This window comes from Nanorana parkeri, unplaced genomic scaffold, assembly GCF_000935625.1.
Source record: "Nanorana parkeri isolate BGI_ZX_2015 unplaced genomic scaffold, ASM93562v1 scaffold242, whole genome shotgun sequence".
Classification (NCBI taxonomy): domain Eukaryota; kingdom Metazoa; phylum Chordata; class Amphibia; order Anura; family Dicroglossidae; genus Nanorana; species Nanorana parkeri.
The window spans coordinates 1,409,528-1,426,137 of NW_017306510.1; the positions used below are offsets into that span (position 1 = coordinate 1,409,528).

General features: G+C 43.9%; 2 protein-coding genes across 2 annotated transcripts in view; both read left to right on the plus strand.

Moving 5' to 3' along the window:
• LOC108787105 (keratin, type I cytoskeletal 19-like) overlaps positions 1-7,952 on the plus strand; it is a 40,034-nt gene extending 32,082 nt beyond the window's left edge. Inside the window, exons 7-8 of the mRNA XM_018556562.1 lie at positions 7,470-7,554; positions 7,740-7,952. Of these exons, the coding sequence (XP_018412064.1) occupies positions 7,470-7,554; positions 7,740-7,952 (298 nt within the window). The remainder of the gene's footprint in view (positions 1-7,469; positions 7,555-7,739) is intronic.
• A 4,212-nt stretch (positions 7,953-12,164) lies between these two features.
• The window catches only part of LOC108787115 (keratin, type I cytoskeletal 12-like), a 15,290-nt gene continuing 10,844 nt past the window's right edge, over positions 12,165-16,610 (plus strand). Inside the window, exon 1 of the mRNA XM_018556577.1 lies at positions 12,165-12,629. Within this exon, the coding sequence (XP_018412079.1) occupies positions 12,243-12,629 (387 nt within the window). The 5' untranslated portion in view covers positions 12,165-12,242. The remainder of the gene's footprint in view (positions 12,630-16,610) is intronic.

The window sequence follows — 16,610 nt, forward strand, 5'->3', positions numbered from 1 at the left end:
AATACAAGTACAGATACTTTTCAAGCTCCAAGACTAGACTAGAGAAAAATTCATAAGTTAGGAGGCAGCTGTCATTTGTAAGAAGCACATGGAGTTCCTGGGATTTGTACATCTCTGTTTTAATGTACAATTTTTTTTTTATACATTTATATAAAGGGATGCACCGATACCATTTTTACAAGTACTAATACTTTTCCAAGTACTTACAGATACAAGTACTGATACATTTTTGTTTATTGTCGAGTTTTTCTAAAACAATACAGACTAATGATTTCAGGACAGTGGTGGAGCGCCAGAGCTACTGTAGGCCCCAGCTGCAACCCTGGTAGTTCTCATGAAAATGCCAAGTATCGGCAGTGGTATCGGTGGATCCATACTTGCAATTGCACATTCCAATTTCCTTCTGATCCGTTGCATCATGATCAGTTTTTCAACAAATGGTAACTGAGGGGCACCAAAAAATTAATGGGTGTGAATAGGGCTAGTCTGGATCCGTTGCGTATCGTTGTGCTGAAAAAAAGTAGGACATGTTCTACGCAATGTAGAATGCAACATAATGCAACGTAACAGAACAATGTGAACTGGTCCCTCTCACACCTATTCAACGGATCGCAACACAATGGATCCAGTGTGCATAGGTAGAAGTAAAGTTAAAAAATAATAATAAATCACTGGGAGGTAGGGATTTTTGAGAGAAGAGACAAACAAAGTATTTTCGGCCAAAAATTCTTCCTCTCTCCACTAGCAATTTTTTAGTCTATGTGTTCGCTGTATAGCAGATGCCTTAGGCCGTGTACGCATTCAGCCTGTTCTCTTGCAAATGGGCCTGATGCTGGGAAGGATGTATGCATGGGTGCAGGAGCTACTGTATATCATCAATGTCTGCCCAATGGCCGAAGAGGATGCCTGGGAACCCAGAAGTGGCGGCGGCAGAGATGATGAGGGACAAAGAGTCGGACTGAATATTGATTCCACAGCGCTGGAGAAGGGTACACTTGTTAGGTAAGTGTGTCCTGATGTACAAGTATGCTTTGCAAGCACAATGAGTAAGGTAAGTCAGGCACAATGCGCTTATGATTTCTATTGCAGGGACAAGTCTATAATTTTGCCTCTTTATAGATCAGTGGTTCGGCCACAGCTGGAGTATGCAGTCCAGTTTTGGTCACCGATACTCAGAAAGGATGTCCTTGAGCTGGAAAAAGTCCAGAGGCGGGCAACCAAACTTATTATAACTATGAAACAAGGTTGTTAAAATTAAATATGTTCTCGTTGGAGGCTAGGAGATTAAGGGGGGGGGCATGATTTTCATGTATAAATTATTCAAGGGTGACAGCAACCTCAGTAACAAACTGTTTACAGTCAGCTCCGTAACAAAGAACAGAGGGCACAACCAAAAATTGGTGGGAAAAAAAATGTCACCGCGCAGGGGGTTCTTCACAGTTAGAGCGGTTAAGGTCTGGAACTCGCTGCCACATGAAGTGATTTCAGCTAAGAGTGTGGAATCATTCAAGAGACTCCTGGACGAGTTCCTGGGAGACCATAACATTCAGGGGTACAGGTATGCTAAAAAAAAAATCACACATGGACTCATATACAAGCACACACCAGCTCATAAATGCATACACAAAATAGGTTGGACTTTATGGACATATGTCTTTATTCAACCTTATGTAACTATGTAGAGTACACCGCTCTAAACCTCCCAAAATATCCTGTCCTTGTGTCCTGCAAAACCACAATCCACCTTTCAAGGAGGAACAGAAATCAGAACTGCAATTTTCTTAATTCTTCTTAATAAATACATATACACTGAGTGGCCAGATTATTGTGACCACCTGACGTTTGTAGGCAAATTAGCTATAATTAGCTATAATTTCGCGCTGAAGTTGCTAGAGGGCCAGACCATTACCATTTACATTATAAACAACGCGATTTACCAGCCTTTGAAAGTGGGATGATTGTTGGCGCTCGGAGCCATGGAGCGAGGATCAGCAAAACAGCAGAATGTGTTAAATGTTCAAGAGCAGCTGTTGTTAAAGTGTTAAAGACTGGACTGTCAGCCGAAAATCTGGGTCTGAACGTGCGAATTGTGGCCGTCAGCGACTAGTCAATGTTAGGGCAGAACGGAGAGTGGCAAGACTGGTACAAGACAACAGAAGGGCAACAGTGCAGTGTCAGATTCCTCGCATCACCTTTCAACATCTTGTGGAGTCACGAGGCGGCCCAACGAAGTCATCTCGTGGCCCAACGAAGTACTGATGGGGTGGTCATAATAATCTGGCTACTCAGTGTATTTTCCAATCTGCAGAGGATAGACAGATAGATAGATAGATAGATAGATAGATAGATAGATAGATAGATAGATAGATAGATAGATAGATAGATAGATAGATAGATAGATAGATAGAATATGACAGATAAGAAGTACAATGTTTTAAGTGGCTTTGCAAACAGCATCCAGAGACCATTGAAAAAGCACTTGAACATTTTTTGTTTCTGATTCATAAGGCAATTAAGCAGGTTACTGCTTTGCACTCCAGCCATTAAGCACTATGAATACCTGTCGTAATCCTTAAAGCAGCAGGTCTCAAGTGCCCTTGAGAGTAAGAAGCACGTTTTGTCTACAATATAACATTGTGTAAAACTAGCAGGACACATCACGTTGTACTGCCGATTGCCAAACCGTGTTGTGTGTGTTACTTTTCAAAAAGCATAAACATAATAAATGTTGGGTAAAACCATCATTAAAGCCACCCTGCCAGGTGACATAGAAATAAAGATTAAAGCTCCCTGCAGGAATGCTTCTTTCCCCCGCAGCTCGCTGTGCTGCCATCTTCTCACCCCTAGGTCACAACGTGAAAAAACAATTTATTTATTTATTTATTTAGTATTGGTATTTATATAGCACCAACAATTTACATAGTACACATTCACATCAGTGCATGCCCTCAAGGAGCTTACAACCTATGGCCCCTATTAGGGATGCACCGATACCAGTTTTTCGGTATCGTGTTTGAGTACCAATATTTTTTTTTTGGTACTCACGGATACAGAATACCAATACTGGAAGTCCCAATAAGGAAGCCGGGCAGTGTGTAATTACTAAATCAATCAGGAAGCTGAGTGGCAAATCATTACACGCCGCCCAGCTTCCTGATAGGCTGTGAAGCCGGCTCCATGCTCCCTCATCACCAAGTGACGTGGGAGCATGGAGCTGGCTTCCCGGCCAATCAGGAAGCCAGGGGGCGAGTCATTACCCACTCCCCTGCTTCCTGGTTGGCCAGGAAGCAAGCTCCATGCTCCCTTGTGACGGGGGAGCATGGAGACTGCTCCCCGGCCAATCAGGAAGCTGGACAGCATGTAATGACTCGCCGCCTGGCTGGCTTGGACAAGTACAAGTACTTGTCCAAATACACGGTAACGGCACCAATGCCAATGCTAGTATCGGTGTCGATGCATCTCTAGTCCCTATCTGACATGCATACAAGGGCCAATTTAGACCAAAGCCAATTAACCTACCAGTATGTCTTTGGAGTGTTGGAGGAAACCGGAATACCGAAGGAAAGGGATTAGAAAAAAGGAACCACAATGCACAGCAGGTAAAATATAAAAATCCAGCACCCTAGCAAATGTTCAAAGCCCTGTCACGCTGGGCATTCTAATGGTTGAGACACCTCCCTAGCAGAATAATTATACAGTAGAGGTGGCAGGGAATGCTTTCTTTAAGATCAGAAACAAAGGGAAATCTCCATTCTTCCAGAGATGGAACAAAGCCATAGGGGAAGGGAAAAGGTCACTTTTATTGTGGCCCAGGTTGCAACACACATGGTGGCATAATATCACCTTTAATTAAAAAAAAAAAAAAAAAAAAAACAACTTATTTCCACTTTGCCTTTAAAGTGAATTTTTAACCCTTCCCCAAAATATAAAATGACCCTAGTTAGTGAAACCAGAAAGTGGTTCAGAAGGTGAGTACAGTACATGCTGCTTAAGCTCAATAGAACAAATGAGACATGTTACTTTGATCAGTTTGGCCAAACTACAGACTTATTTTAAAGTAGGCATGCAAAACTGATGTTGTTTGGGCTGTATACATGGCCTGCTCACTCCTTCTCTAGGGTCCCCAGTGGTTGAAGGATAAAAAAAAAGAATGTTCAGTCTAACATCAATGGTATGCAAACTGTTTGAGGGAATGATAAAGGACTATGCAGTGGATTTTGTTTGTGAAAAAGGTATAATACGTGATAATCAGCATGGATTTAGGAAGGTCCAGACCAACCTTCTAATATTCTACGAAGAGGTGAGTAGAGCTCTGGATGGAGGAAGGCCGGTGGATGCGGTATATCTGGATTTTGCAAAAGCGTTTGACACGGTACCACATAAACGCTTAATACACAAGCTGAAATCTATGGGCATACTGTAGATGTAGGATAGAGAACTTGCTACAGGAATGTGTCCAGACAGTATTGATAAATGGCTCTTTTTCACATTGGTCTAAGGTTAAGAGTGGCATGCCCCAGGGTTCTGTGCTAGGCCCAATACTGTTTAACCTGTTTATTAATGATATTGGGGAGGGCGTCAATTGCCATGTTTTTGTGTTTGCAGATGATACTAAAATTGGGAGGGTAAGAGACACGGGCTCAGACATTATAACATTAGAGGAGGACCTGAATAAAATAGAGGTCGCCACTCTAATGCAGAATGGCACCGGCTGTGGGGGGACTACAAATCCAAATCTCATCAATGCATTATACAGCAATGCAGAACAGTATATGAATTGGACTCTGGACTTAGTAACACACTGGACTCTGGACTTATAAAGTGCTGGACTCAGGGCTTAGTAACCCACTGGACTCAGGGCTTAGTAACCCGCTGGACTCAGGGCTTAGTAACCCGCTGGGCTCAGGGCTTAGCATTGCGCTGGACTCAGGGCTTAGTAACACACCAGACTCTGGGCTTAGTAATGTGCTGGGCTCTGGGCTTAATAACCCGCTGGACTCAGGGCTTAGTAACCCGCTGGACTCAGGGCTTAGTAACCCGCTGGACTCAGGGCTTAGTAACCCGCTGGACTCAGGGCTTAGTAGCATGCTGGACACTGGGCTTAGTAGTGCGCCGGACTCTGGGCTTAGTAATGTGCTGGGCTCTGGGCTTAATAACGCACTGGACACAGGACCCACCTGAGACCCCACACATACCTGAGACCCCACACAGCCCACCTGAGAGTGACCCTGCAGAGCACACCATGTGACAAGTGATGTCACTTCCAGCCGGTCCAAGATCAGAACACTGGCGGCGCTGCTGGGCCCCCAGCCTCCTCCGAAGCCACCAGATCAGCGCTGCTGGGGCCCAGCTTCCTCCAACGCAACTCCCGCGTTGCGGGGGCCCAGCTGCCTCCACCTCCTCCCTTGCTTTCACCTGTATGGCCGTCGGCCGATACCCATGTAAGGGCCCCCCAGCCTGCCCGGGCCCCTCACATGAGTATCGGCCATATTACCCTGATGGCGGCCCTGGAAGTGAGGAAATTGAGAGGGAACATGATTTTGATGTACAAAATGTTTAGTGGTGATGGCAACATCAGCAATAAACTTTGTACTGTAAACTCCATAACACAGACTAGAGGTCACCACCTAAAATGAGTGGAGAAAAGATTTAACCACACAGGGTGTAGGGTCTTCTTTTCAGTCAGAGTGGTTACATTTTGGAACTCTCTGCCACAAGCAGTGGTATCAGCAGAGATTATTGAGTTATTCAAAAATCAATTAGATACCTTGCTAAGAGATCGTAAAATACAGGGGTACAGGTACTCTTAAAAACTAAGACCGCAGAGGGACTCTATACACACATGCAAGCACAACACACACAGGCACACAAACGTTGAACTTCATGGACCTGTGTCTTTATTCAACCTCACATACTATGTAACTAAGTAAGTAGTGCAAGGACATGTCTGATTGGATACAAATTGATTGGATAGGTAATAGATAGCTAGGTCCTCATATTACATAGTTATGGTAGATCTAAAGTTGACTGTGAAGAGATTGCATATGATGAGACTCAGGCTTTCAAAAACATGTCCATTGATATAGCTTCTCCATTATCTCCCAGTACTGTAAAGCAGCAATGGTATACTCGCTTGATATATGGGCCTCAAGTGTGGCCCCTGACATCACCAAAGACGTGCACATAATGTATGTAATGCTACAGAAAATGGCCAGAGACTGCACACATACTACAGTAGAGACTACAGACATGCTACAGGCATGATTGAACACTGGGAACATGCTATAGAAAACTGTCAGAGACAAGAGACAGAAGTTAAGGCCATTACAAGATAACACTGACCACTAGTCGCTGGGGCTTGAGGACCAAATAGTAAGTACCAAAGGGCCGCAGGTTAAGCCACACAAATCTGACTTTCCCCCCAGGCCACACTACAGCAATTCTTCAGTCATAATTCTCTCAGCAACTACATGATATAAATTCACATTTGTTTGGCAGCTCCGTAAACAGAACAGCCCCAGACGGCACAGGTACACCTTGTTATGTCGTCTGCACCTTCATGGCTGTCTGACTCTGAATAGGGGATCATTTCATCAAGCAGAAAACTGGTTTTCTGGCAGCTGCCTTGAAATTTGCAATAACACTGAGCCTCACCCGTCGCACTGATAAATCATCAGCTTCTTCCTGGGATGTGTTGGGAAAGAACAGCAAAAGCATACCAAGAGAATACCAAGAGAATGTGAAATCAGACTCCCCCACCCTGGTACATAATGATTATCTCTCCATCTACATGTGTGAAAATTGTCAGATTTCACAATATCAGTTCTCCACAAGAGGTGATGAAGCATTAAAGGAATGGCAGACGTACATTGTTGAAGCCTCGCCCTGGATGCACCGATTAGGATTAATGTCACAATTCAAAAAGACAAATTTATATATTGCCCACGATAAGGCTGTTTTTGTTAATCAATTTGATGGTACAGATATACAAAAAGTGTATGTGTCGTGTACCTGGTGGACTTGTACAAATACTGAGCTGCTGGTAAAGCTCTCTTTACACCAAGGATTGACACTCCTGCCTGAGAAATATGATTGTTTGCAGGGGGTGTACGTTTTGAGTCCATCAGTGTCCTGTTGACCACTGCTTAAGCCCTGATGGGGGATTCCTGAACTCCGAGATGGGTTGGCTGTGCATATTTGTTTATCACCATTTCTCAAGCCAATAAAAGTTTTTTTGGACTCTTGAGGTGATTACCTGGTGCTCTTTATTTTAGTCTTCATTCACATGGATTTCTCATTCTGGGAATCCCCTCCCTTCATAGGCCTTAATTTTGTGAAGAGCTGCCGATACTGAGCCATCAGGCCCAAATTTTGCTCCAATTCAACTAGAGAATGTTCCCTGCTCACCCTTGCATACTTGGTGGAGTTGATCAGGGGGCTTCTCTTGCATCTCCCGTTCAACTCTCCAGGGAGTGTGATGACCTAGAGTGGCTTCGGTGCATGGACCAGATGTCTGTAGACTGCAGGGCAGAAACCAAATGCAGGAACAAAAAGGTACCTATCACATACCTGAATGGAGACCCAACTGAAAAGGGGGTTACCCATGCAACTCTCTTTAAACACCTCTGGAGGTGGTAACAGGGGATGTAAGGACAGAGAGAGGCACAGGCGCTGGTACTGGTGGATGGCCGGTTTTTGTAGAGGCGTTTTTGTACATTGGACCAGCTGTATATCTGCAGGGTCGGGATGACACATGGACCTCTTGGAACCAGATCAGGCAACAGGTGAGGGGCCAGTGGAGCACTGTCTGGATGAAGTGGTTCAGAGTACTGGTGGAGCGATGCACCAAGTGGCAGGCCAGGAGCAAAGTCAGGTTCAAGCCTAGGTTATACACGAGAAGCAGAACCTTGAAGTGTCGAATCACATATCAGGAGCAAAGTCACCAGTCATAAGCCAGGGTCATACACGGGAGAGCAGGGAGTCGAGGTACCTAATCAGAAGGAGGAAGTGGAGTCAATGCAGGACACACAGGGACAAGCTGAGGACCACTCAGCAACTTGACAATGGCCACAGTTTATATATGGAAGTATGCACGGGTGCCCGTACGCTAACAAATGTGCGCTGTAAGCTCACATGTATGCGCTATTATGCATAAATGTTTTAATGTGCGCATGTCCGTGTGCCAAAGCGCATTTACCTGGAACTTTTAGCATAGGATTGCATGCTCGTGTGCGTGCACGTCTTTGAGGAGGAACCAGTTTGTATGTAAGTCTCTCACAGTACCAGTGCAAGGGAGAGGTCAGAAACAGCAGGTACCAAATCGGGATACAGAAGCACAATCGGGGTACAAGCCAAGGTCGTAAACACCCAGGCAGTGGAGTATGAGGCAGAAGGCACTAAGCAAATCCAATAGTCATGCCAAGTGAGCAGAGATCCAAGGTCAGAAGACATAGTGGGTAGGCAGAATTAGAAGTCATGTTGCAGGTAATCAAGAACTTGCTGAAGACCACTCGACAATTTGTTTATTTCAAACTCCAGTTTATAGAGGCCATTAAGCATCAACAATAATACAGCCATGCATCAGTGCTTAGCGTGCACACTAATGCGTGTGCACCTGCAAGATAGTGGTTGCCTGGGCATAAGCCCATGAGCCACAGTATGTGCACATGCTGGTTTTCTAGAGTTGGAGAGTACTGAACTTTCCTTATAGTATGTTTTTTTTTAATGCCACCTTTTTTTGGGCGGGAGGCATTTTGATCTGCTTTAATCCTTAGGGGTCAAAGTGCTACTGAAACAGTTGTGACCCCCACTTGTTCCCATTTTTCTCTGGGGTCTGAGCCTTCTGAATATATGTTCAAAGAGATATTGACTGTCTCTATAAACTTTACTGGGATATTCAAGATAGTATGTAAACTCCATAGGACGAAGAATAATTTCCAGTGTGTTAGTTTATGTCCTGGAGTCTATTGAATGGCACAACACTAAAGAAACAACTCATGGGAAATTAAAGGATGAAAGAAAGCTACAGATCCAGTGGCCTGAATAGAACAAGCAGCTTTGTAGAATCTTCGCTTCCATATGATTATGCAAACCAGCAGAGAAAGTAAAAGGATATTACAATAGGGCAGGACACGGCATCACCGGCTGATATATTGTGAACCAAGAGAAGAAAAACAGTACAGCCATGATACATGAATAATAAAAAGTGAAAAATTATAAATGTTGTTCATCTGTGGACCAGCAAATTAGCTATATTGGGCCAGTTTTCAAACTCATCAGTTCATTACTCTGTGGCAGGGGTAGCCAAACTTTGACCCTCCAGTTATGGTAAAACTACAAATCCCAGATTGCATCAGTCCCTGGGAGTCACGTAGCTGTCAGAATCTTGCAATGCCTATAGGACTTACAGCTCCACAACAGCTGGAGAGTCAAAGTTTGGCTACCTCTGCTCAATGAGAAGCGAGATTGTGATTTTCTGCATAATGACATTGCATCTTGCATGACCTTGCAGTATGTAAAGTCAATGCACAAACCACAAGCATTCAACACTCAACATTGCAAAAGAAAAAGATATCAGCCACGTTGATACCTTTGCGTTTGAACACGCTTATCGTAGTGCAAAACAACGGATGTGTCATAGGAACACATTTAAAGCAATGAGCCTGCTTTGAACTCCATAGAAGTTTATGGCATTCCATTAGAATAAATGGCATTTTGATGCGTTTTAATGAACTTACGTGCGTTTCCAGCCCTTGGTAACATACCTGCCATGTACTCACACACTGCAATACTTCAGAAGTTCTGATATGGTAGGCTTGCGGTCCTCCCTTCCTGTATGATTCTCTCCCGCCATCACTACAGAAGCACTACATGAGCCTGGGAAAGCTCAGGAGACCTATTTTTTTCCGCAGTGGGGGAACGTATTCTTCCTTTGTCCAAATTATTCTACGCCTTTTCTACGTATCTACGCCTCTTATGTTCCTTCTCTTCCTCCTGCTGAACAAAGAGTGGAGAAGTCACTGCGACAGCTGCTAAAAGAGATGAAATGTTGATATTGTGATCAAATTCCTCAACACAGTAATCCAAGAAGTAGATCCTTCCCAAAGTCTACAACAGGGGTTTCAAAGTACCAGTCTGTGAACCGGTACCATTCAGCCCCTTAGCTGACTGTCAAGTCAGGTACCTTGTACCTGACTTGTAAGAACAGCTACAGGGTACGCACTGCACATGACACTTGCATTGTAGAGTGAACTGAACACATATAAACCAATTGCTTTCTATGTGCACTAGCGGTGACTAGTGTTGTTCAATTGCTGAAAAATGCTGGTCATGGCACATAATGTGAATGAGTCCTAACAAGGCAACTCAAGTGGACAACTAAAATTAAACAAATCACAGGGCTGATTTATAGTGGCTTTCCTATGCTGCTCGGCTCCACCTAACGTCAGTAATGCTATGTGAACGGCGTTTGCACCTATAGTGAGGCGCAGCCTTTCTTTCTTTTTTTTCAGTCACAGTACCCTTTAATTGTATGCAAAATCTCAAGGAACCACAGTCTAAAATGTAAAAAGGTAATAAACAACATGTGGTCCCTCTAAAACCCATACCAGAACCTTATCGCAGATTTTAAGGGGAGATCTGATGCAAAAAAAAAAGTGGGATTCCCTCCTTTACATCAGAACCCCCTTTCACATTAGGAGCACCCTGTCACATCAGGAACACCCCTTCACCTCCCTTTCATCAGAAGCCCCCTTCATGTCAGGACCCCCTTTACATCAGAGCCCCATCCATTCACATCAGAAGCCCCCCTTTCATATCAGAATAACCCCCCATTACATCAGAGCCCCATCCATTCACATAAGAGTCCTCTCCTTCACATCAGAAGCCCCCCTTTCATATCAGATTCACCCCCTTTACATCAGAGCCCAATCCATTCACATCAGAGTCCCCTCCTTCACAGCAGAAGCCCCCCTTTCATATCAGAATAACCCCCCATTACATCAGAGCCCCATCCATTCACATCAGACTACCCTCCTTCACACCAGAAGCCCCCCTTTCATATCAGAATAACGCCCCATTACATCAGAGCCCCATCCATTCACATCAGAAGTCCCACTTTCATATCAGATCCCCCCCCCCTTTACATCAAGCGCCCTGTTCACTTCAGTCCTGCTGTCACATCAAGAGCCGCAGCTGTTGTCTACAGCAGCAAGGGAGAGAGTGGGAGGTGAACATGGAAAGACATGACACTCTGCAAAAATTTTGAGGCACCGATGAGGGAGCCAGAAGTCACCCTGGTTGAGGAAAGCCCCTTTCACATGGGTGGCGTCTGTTCTGATGAGCAGGTAATCCATGCACAGATCTCGAGTGATCAGAGCATTGTTACTCTTGTGACATCCAAGTCCATTCAGTTTTTTTCCTGGAAAACCTAACTCATCGGACCCATGTTAGGTCTATGGGGGAGTCAGATGTATGCGGACTTGTGTCCATTAAAATCCGATTACCTCCAGTCCATCACGATCAGGTCCACCAGAACGGAACTCTGTTCTGTTTAGCTTTCTAGACCTGGATGGCATCGGGGGTAAAAGGATGTAAATGGACACAGGTCCGTTCACATCCGCAGACCCATAAACTAACATTGAGCTTCCAATTGGGTCCACCTAAGAAAACTGACAAATGGACCCGATCAGAATTCCAAAGGCTGATGCAGCACATAAAAATACTTAAAACAGATCATTGCAATGAATAAAAAAAAAAAAATAGCAGGATTCTATAAAGCAAGTAAAGACGAGACAGAGAGGTCACCTATAACATTGTACTGTCTAGAATTTTCCCCAGACACCTATAATTGCCTCCTGTCTGTCCCTAAGGCATAGAACGTGGCTTTAAGGCGATGAAGAAAAAGGAAAAAAAAACAGGAGGACGTTAGTAAGATCAGCATAACAGGAAAAATATTCTCATAAAAGTTGAATGTCACCCCGCCTCGGCTCTATTGTCCTGGACCACAAACGCTCCAGGCAGGTTTCACAAGGGATGCATGTTACATCTGCTTTTTTAAACAGGTGGGCACAGCACAACAGGTAAACAGAGCATAAAAAATCCTGGAGGAGGAATGTGCACGCTGAACAACTAGAGACCCACCCACTCTCCAATATAAAGGTGACACAGAGACAGTGAGCTCACCTTCCTACATCCTCTCTCCATCACATCTCTCTAGTTTGTACATCGCTACTGCCTGCATCATGTCCACCAGCAGCTACCAAGTCAGATCATCCAGCCATAAGATGGCAAGCAACAGCAGAGGCAGCGGCTATGGAGGGTACAGCAGCGCCTCCTTGTCCGGAGCCGGGTTTGGCGGCGGTTTGATGTCCCAGAGCACCTCTGCAAACTATGCCAGCTCCGGCTTCGGCGGCAGCGACGGGCTCCTGTTAGGCGGCGAGAAGCACACCATGCAAAACCTAAACGACCGCCTGGCAAACTACCTGGATAAAGTGCGAGATCTGGAGGTCGCCAATGCCGAGCTGGAGAAGAAGATTCGAGAGTGGTACGAACAGCACAGCGCCACTAACAACTCCCAGAGCCGAGATTACTCCAAGTACTTCAACATCATCGAGGACTTGAAGAATAGGGTGAGCAACAGATTATTCAATTAAACATATTATAAAATAAAGGGCAAAAAGACCAAGAGCAAAAAAAAAAAACAGACCTTGAGTTGCCCATGGCAACCGATTAGCCTCTCTCTTCAGTTTGTTCAGTTAAGCTTTGAAAATGAAGGAGAGATGTTGAATGGTTGCCGTTGGCAACTGCTCCAAACTCTGTCTGCTCCAGTTTTGATGAATTTCTTCCATTGCTTTTATTAACTTGAATGCGGTAAACTTTGCTTACCATAACATATGCATTGTCATTAATAATGATGGTTCAATGTATATCTGTGGTGTAGATAAGAGCTTGAATCTACTCTATGAGCAGCCATATTAGGCTACAGAAGGCTCAGTAGAGGTTAACTGTGGATGGAATGCTGAACAGGATGTTAGCTCTGTAAAAGACAATAGCTGTTCCTGATTTAACAAGTTTCAGGGTATTTCCATAAAGAAAAATGCAAAAATGTACAAAGTGCATTAACTCATAGCAAGGGACGGGGGTAGACAACCTCGGTACCCCAGCTGTTGTGGAACTACAAGTCCCATAAGGCATTGCAAGACTCTGACAGCTACAGGCATGGCTCCCAGAGGCAGAGGCATGAGGGAATTTGTGGTTTCACCACAGCTGGAGTGCCGAAGTTACCTACCCCTGTATTAGACCACTGTTCTTTTGTAAAAGAGTTATTTAGGATAGCCTTTAATACATATATTAAAGGTTCCTTATTTGTAGAAAAGTGAAGATATTTGGCATTTTATTTGTAATTCTCAGCAGATATTCTGTGCAATCAGCTATAGTAGGCAATGGGAGGCTTATTGGATGCTGTCAGTGACATTTCTGTACATGGATTTAAAGGTCAACTTGAACCTTGGTGTGGTTTATGTATATCTTCCAGACCTGTGCAGTAATCCAGTGTTGTAGCTTTGCCTCTGTGCAGGAGCTTCTTGTAATAAAGACCGGTCACTGCTGCTCTCTCTGTCTCTCCTTGTGCAGGGTGTCTGGTCTTGTTTCCACCCCCCTTCTGTAATAAAGACCGGTCACTGCTGCTCTCTCTGTCTCTCCTTGTGCAGGGTGACTGGTCTTGTTTCCACCCCCCTTCTGTAATAAAGACCAGTCCCCGTTGCTCTCTCTTCTTGTGCAGGGTGACTGGTCTTGTCTCTGCCCCCTCCTGTAATAAAGACTGGTCACTGCTGCTCTCTCTCCTTATGCCGGGTGACTGGTCTTGTCTCCCCCTCTCCTGTAGTTTGCTGCAGGCAGCCTGTAGTAGGTGGAGCCTGCTGGGTCCCTCCCACAGTTCTGCTCTCTGCACAGGCTATGTACAGCACAGCACGTTGATGATGTCAGTGCTACTTTTACAAGGAAGGCCTGGGTTTGTAAAGGCATTTGGTGCACACAAAGTAGATTGGCATCCTTTGTGGCTATTGGGGAATATTTCTAAATGAAAGTTTTTGTACCTGGAGTTCAGCTTTAACGTTGACTTTAGATTTTAAATGTAGGTAGATTGTTCCACCTTGTTGCCCCTATGCATATATTAACAGTAACAGCCATGAAATAAATAGATGTTCACTGGGGTGGATGCCCTTTGGGGCTGACCAGCTACTGGTTTCTATATGAGGCAGCCAATTAGTGTATCTGCCTCACATTGAGCCCTTTAGTTCCATTGCCTCATGTAGAACCTTCATCAACTACAGTTAGGAGTCAGAAAAGCAGAACGAAGTATTTCAGGAATGTAATAATTGTTTTGTTAAAGAAGCAGCAGATGACATAAAGTACATTTATGACTTTTTGGTTGCCCCAACTGCTTGTCCCCATAATATAGTTGTAGTAAGTAAGACAAAAAGCAATGTGCAGAATACCCTTACTAACCAGCCAATCAAAATCCAGCTTTCACTGACCAGACTGTAGCAAATTATACACTGGCTGCTACAGAAAAACCCCATTCATAACTAAGCGTGAGCATGATCAGGCTATTTAGAGGTGTTTTTTGTGCATTTTTACACATGATTTGTAGTAGAGTAGCAGAATGATGAGTTGTTGGCCCCATAGGCGTGTAAACACACTTTTTTTAGGTGCTCCCATTAAAGTCTACGGGGCCAGAAATGCACAGTGCTGCCCCATAAGAAGCTTTTGTTCTGGGAACAAGTTTCTGGTGTCAGCAGGCCCATGCAAAATTATGGGATTCTTGATCTTGAGAGTTGTCTCGCTTCAAAAATCATGAGTTATTCAGGTGTGAATGGGTATGTTGAGAAGAATGGGATGCTTCATCTTGAGCATTGTTGTGCTTGGGGAACATAATGCTCAGGTATGAACGGGCCCATTGGGAAGAATGGGATGCTTTATCTTCGAGAATTGTGCAACAAAACAATTAGACGTGAGCTCCCAAGTGTTTTGTTGCTCTTTCCCTATTCCCTAGTAACACTCAACAACAAAAATCCCATTCTTTTCAATTGTGGCTGTTCACGTCTGAAAGTTCAGTCCCTTGTAGTTCGACACCTGCCCACAAAAGAACCTTTTAATGGAGCATGATGCGGCATTGAATGGGACCTTACTGTACTCAGCACATTATCAATCTCCTTTGTGTTTTATTATTGAATAAGCATTTTATATACGCTGTTGACTTGTCTTTTCTATACGTCCACGGGTTATCATGGGTTTTAAATATGCAGCTCAGATATCAGATATTATATATCCCTGTATATAACATATAGGCACACTAGACACATGCCTGAGGATCCAGCAGTAAAAACACGTCTAGGATAACTTTTACTATTTGTTTTTCCATTATATATATCTAAATAATGAAAAGGTGGTGTTGAGTGAAGGGAAGTAAGCTGGAGGATATCTGGTTACTTTTTTTTACAATGAGTGGCGTCACACTGAAATACAACCTGCTGCTGAGGATTCATTTCTATACATACAGTGTGACAGGGATGCCTGGGAGCAGTCTTCCTTCTATACCTATAGCAGAAAATTGTTATGGTAGAGCACTGAACCACATCCTCGAAGTGAGGTGGAAGTTGTGACTCTAAAACCAAAGAAGGCAGCTCTCTATCAACCTTGGGTATTCCCAAGGGTCCCTTACAGTAAAAATAGGTCAATTATCAGAGGGCCACAGCGCCAGTAACAGTCCAGTTCATTTTATTGTACAAGAAATTAGCCATTGCATTTAGGGGGTGCAAAACTCCCCCTTCATCAGGGCAATTTAGTGATGTGCATGTAGACAGCTGCAACATCTGCATTAATATTGAGGAGGAGCCTGGTTTGCTTCTTGCTTTTATGCTGATGTAGCTGATTATGCTCCAAAAAGCATCCTCCTCTATGAGTTTGCAGCTGTGTATGTGCACAAAATAGCCCTGATGAAGGGGATGTTTTGAGCTCTTGAAATGTGTTTTCTTCTACGATAATATTAACTGGTGCTGGAGGGCTCTCATATTTTACTTGCATTCACTTATATACCAATAGAGCAGAACATAAACTGTGATTGTCCAGCAGTATATAATTAATAACCCATATGTACCATATGCCTTTATTATGCAAAGTAAGCTCACCTTATTGAGTCAAGCCTGAAAGATGACTCCTCATTATTTGAATGGGCTGCTACACCTATGCTTTAGGAAGCAGACATGAGACATTGGATAACCATGTCTGTTTAAAGAAGTCTTCCACCTTCAGATGGATCAGTCCTCTTAGTTTTAAAATGTTGTTTTGTAGCTTGCAGTATTTAGTGGCTTAGTTTTTAGTTTAGATCTCCCATTTGTTGCTTCATTTTGTACTTTTCAATCATGTTTTTATGTAAACATGAAGAGGTTTATACTTCCTATGCAGTATGTAAAGCTGCACTCGGATTACAATAGTCCTTGACAGATGATACAGGTTAGCTCATTTGGGTTCCAGGATAATGGCAGTGTTTTACTATAAAGCTGAACTCCGGGAATAAGACAAAATCTACCCCTGCAGTGCAACACCCCCCC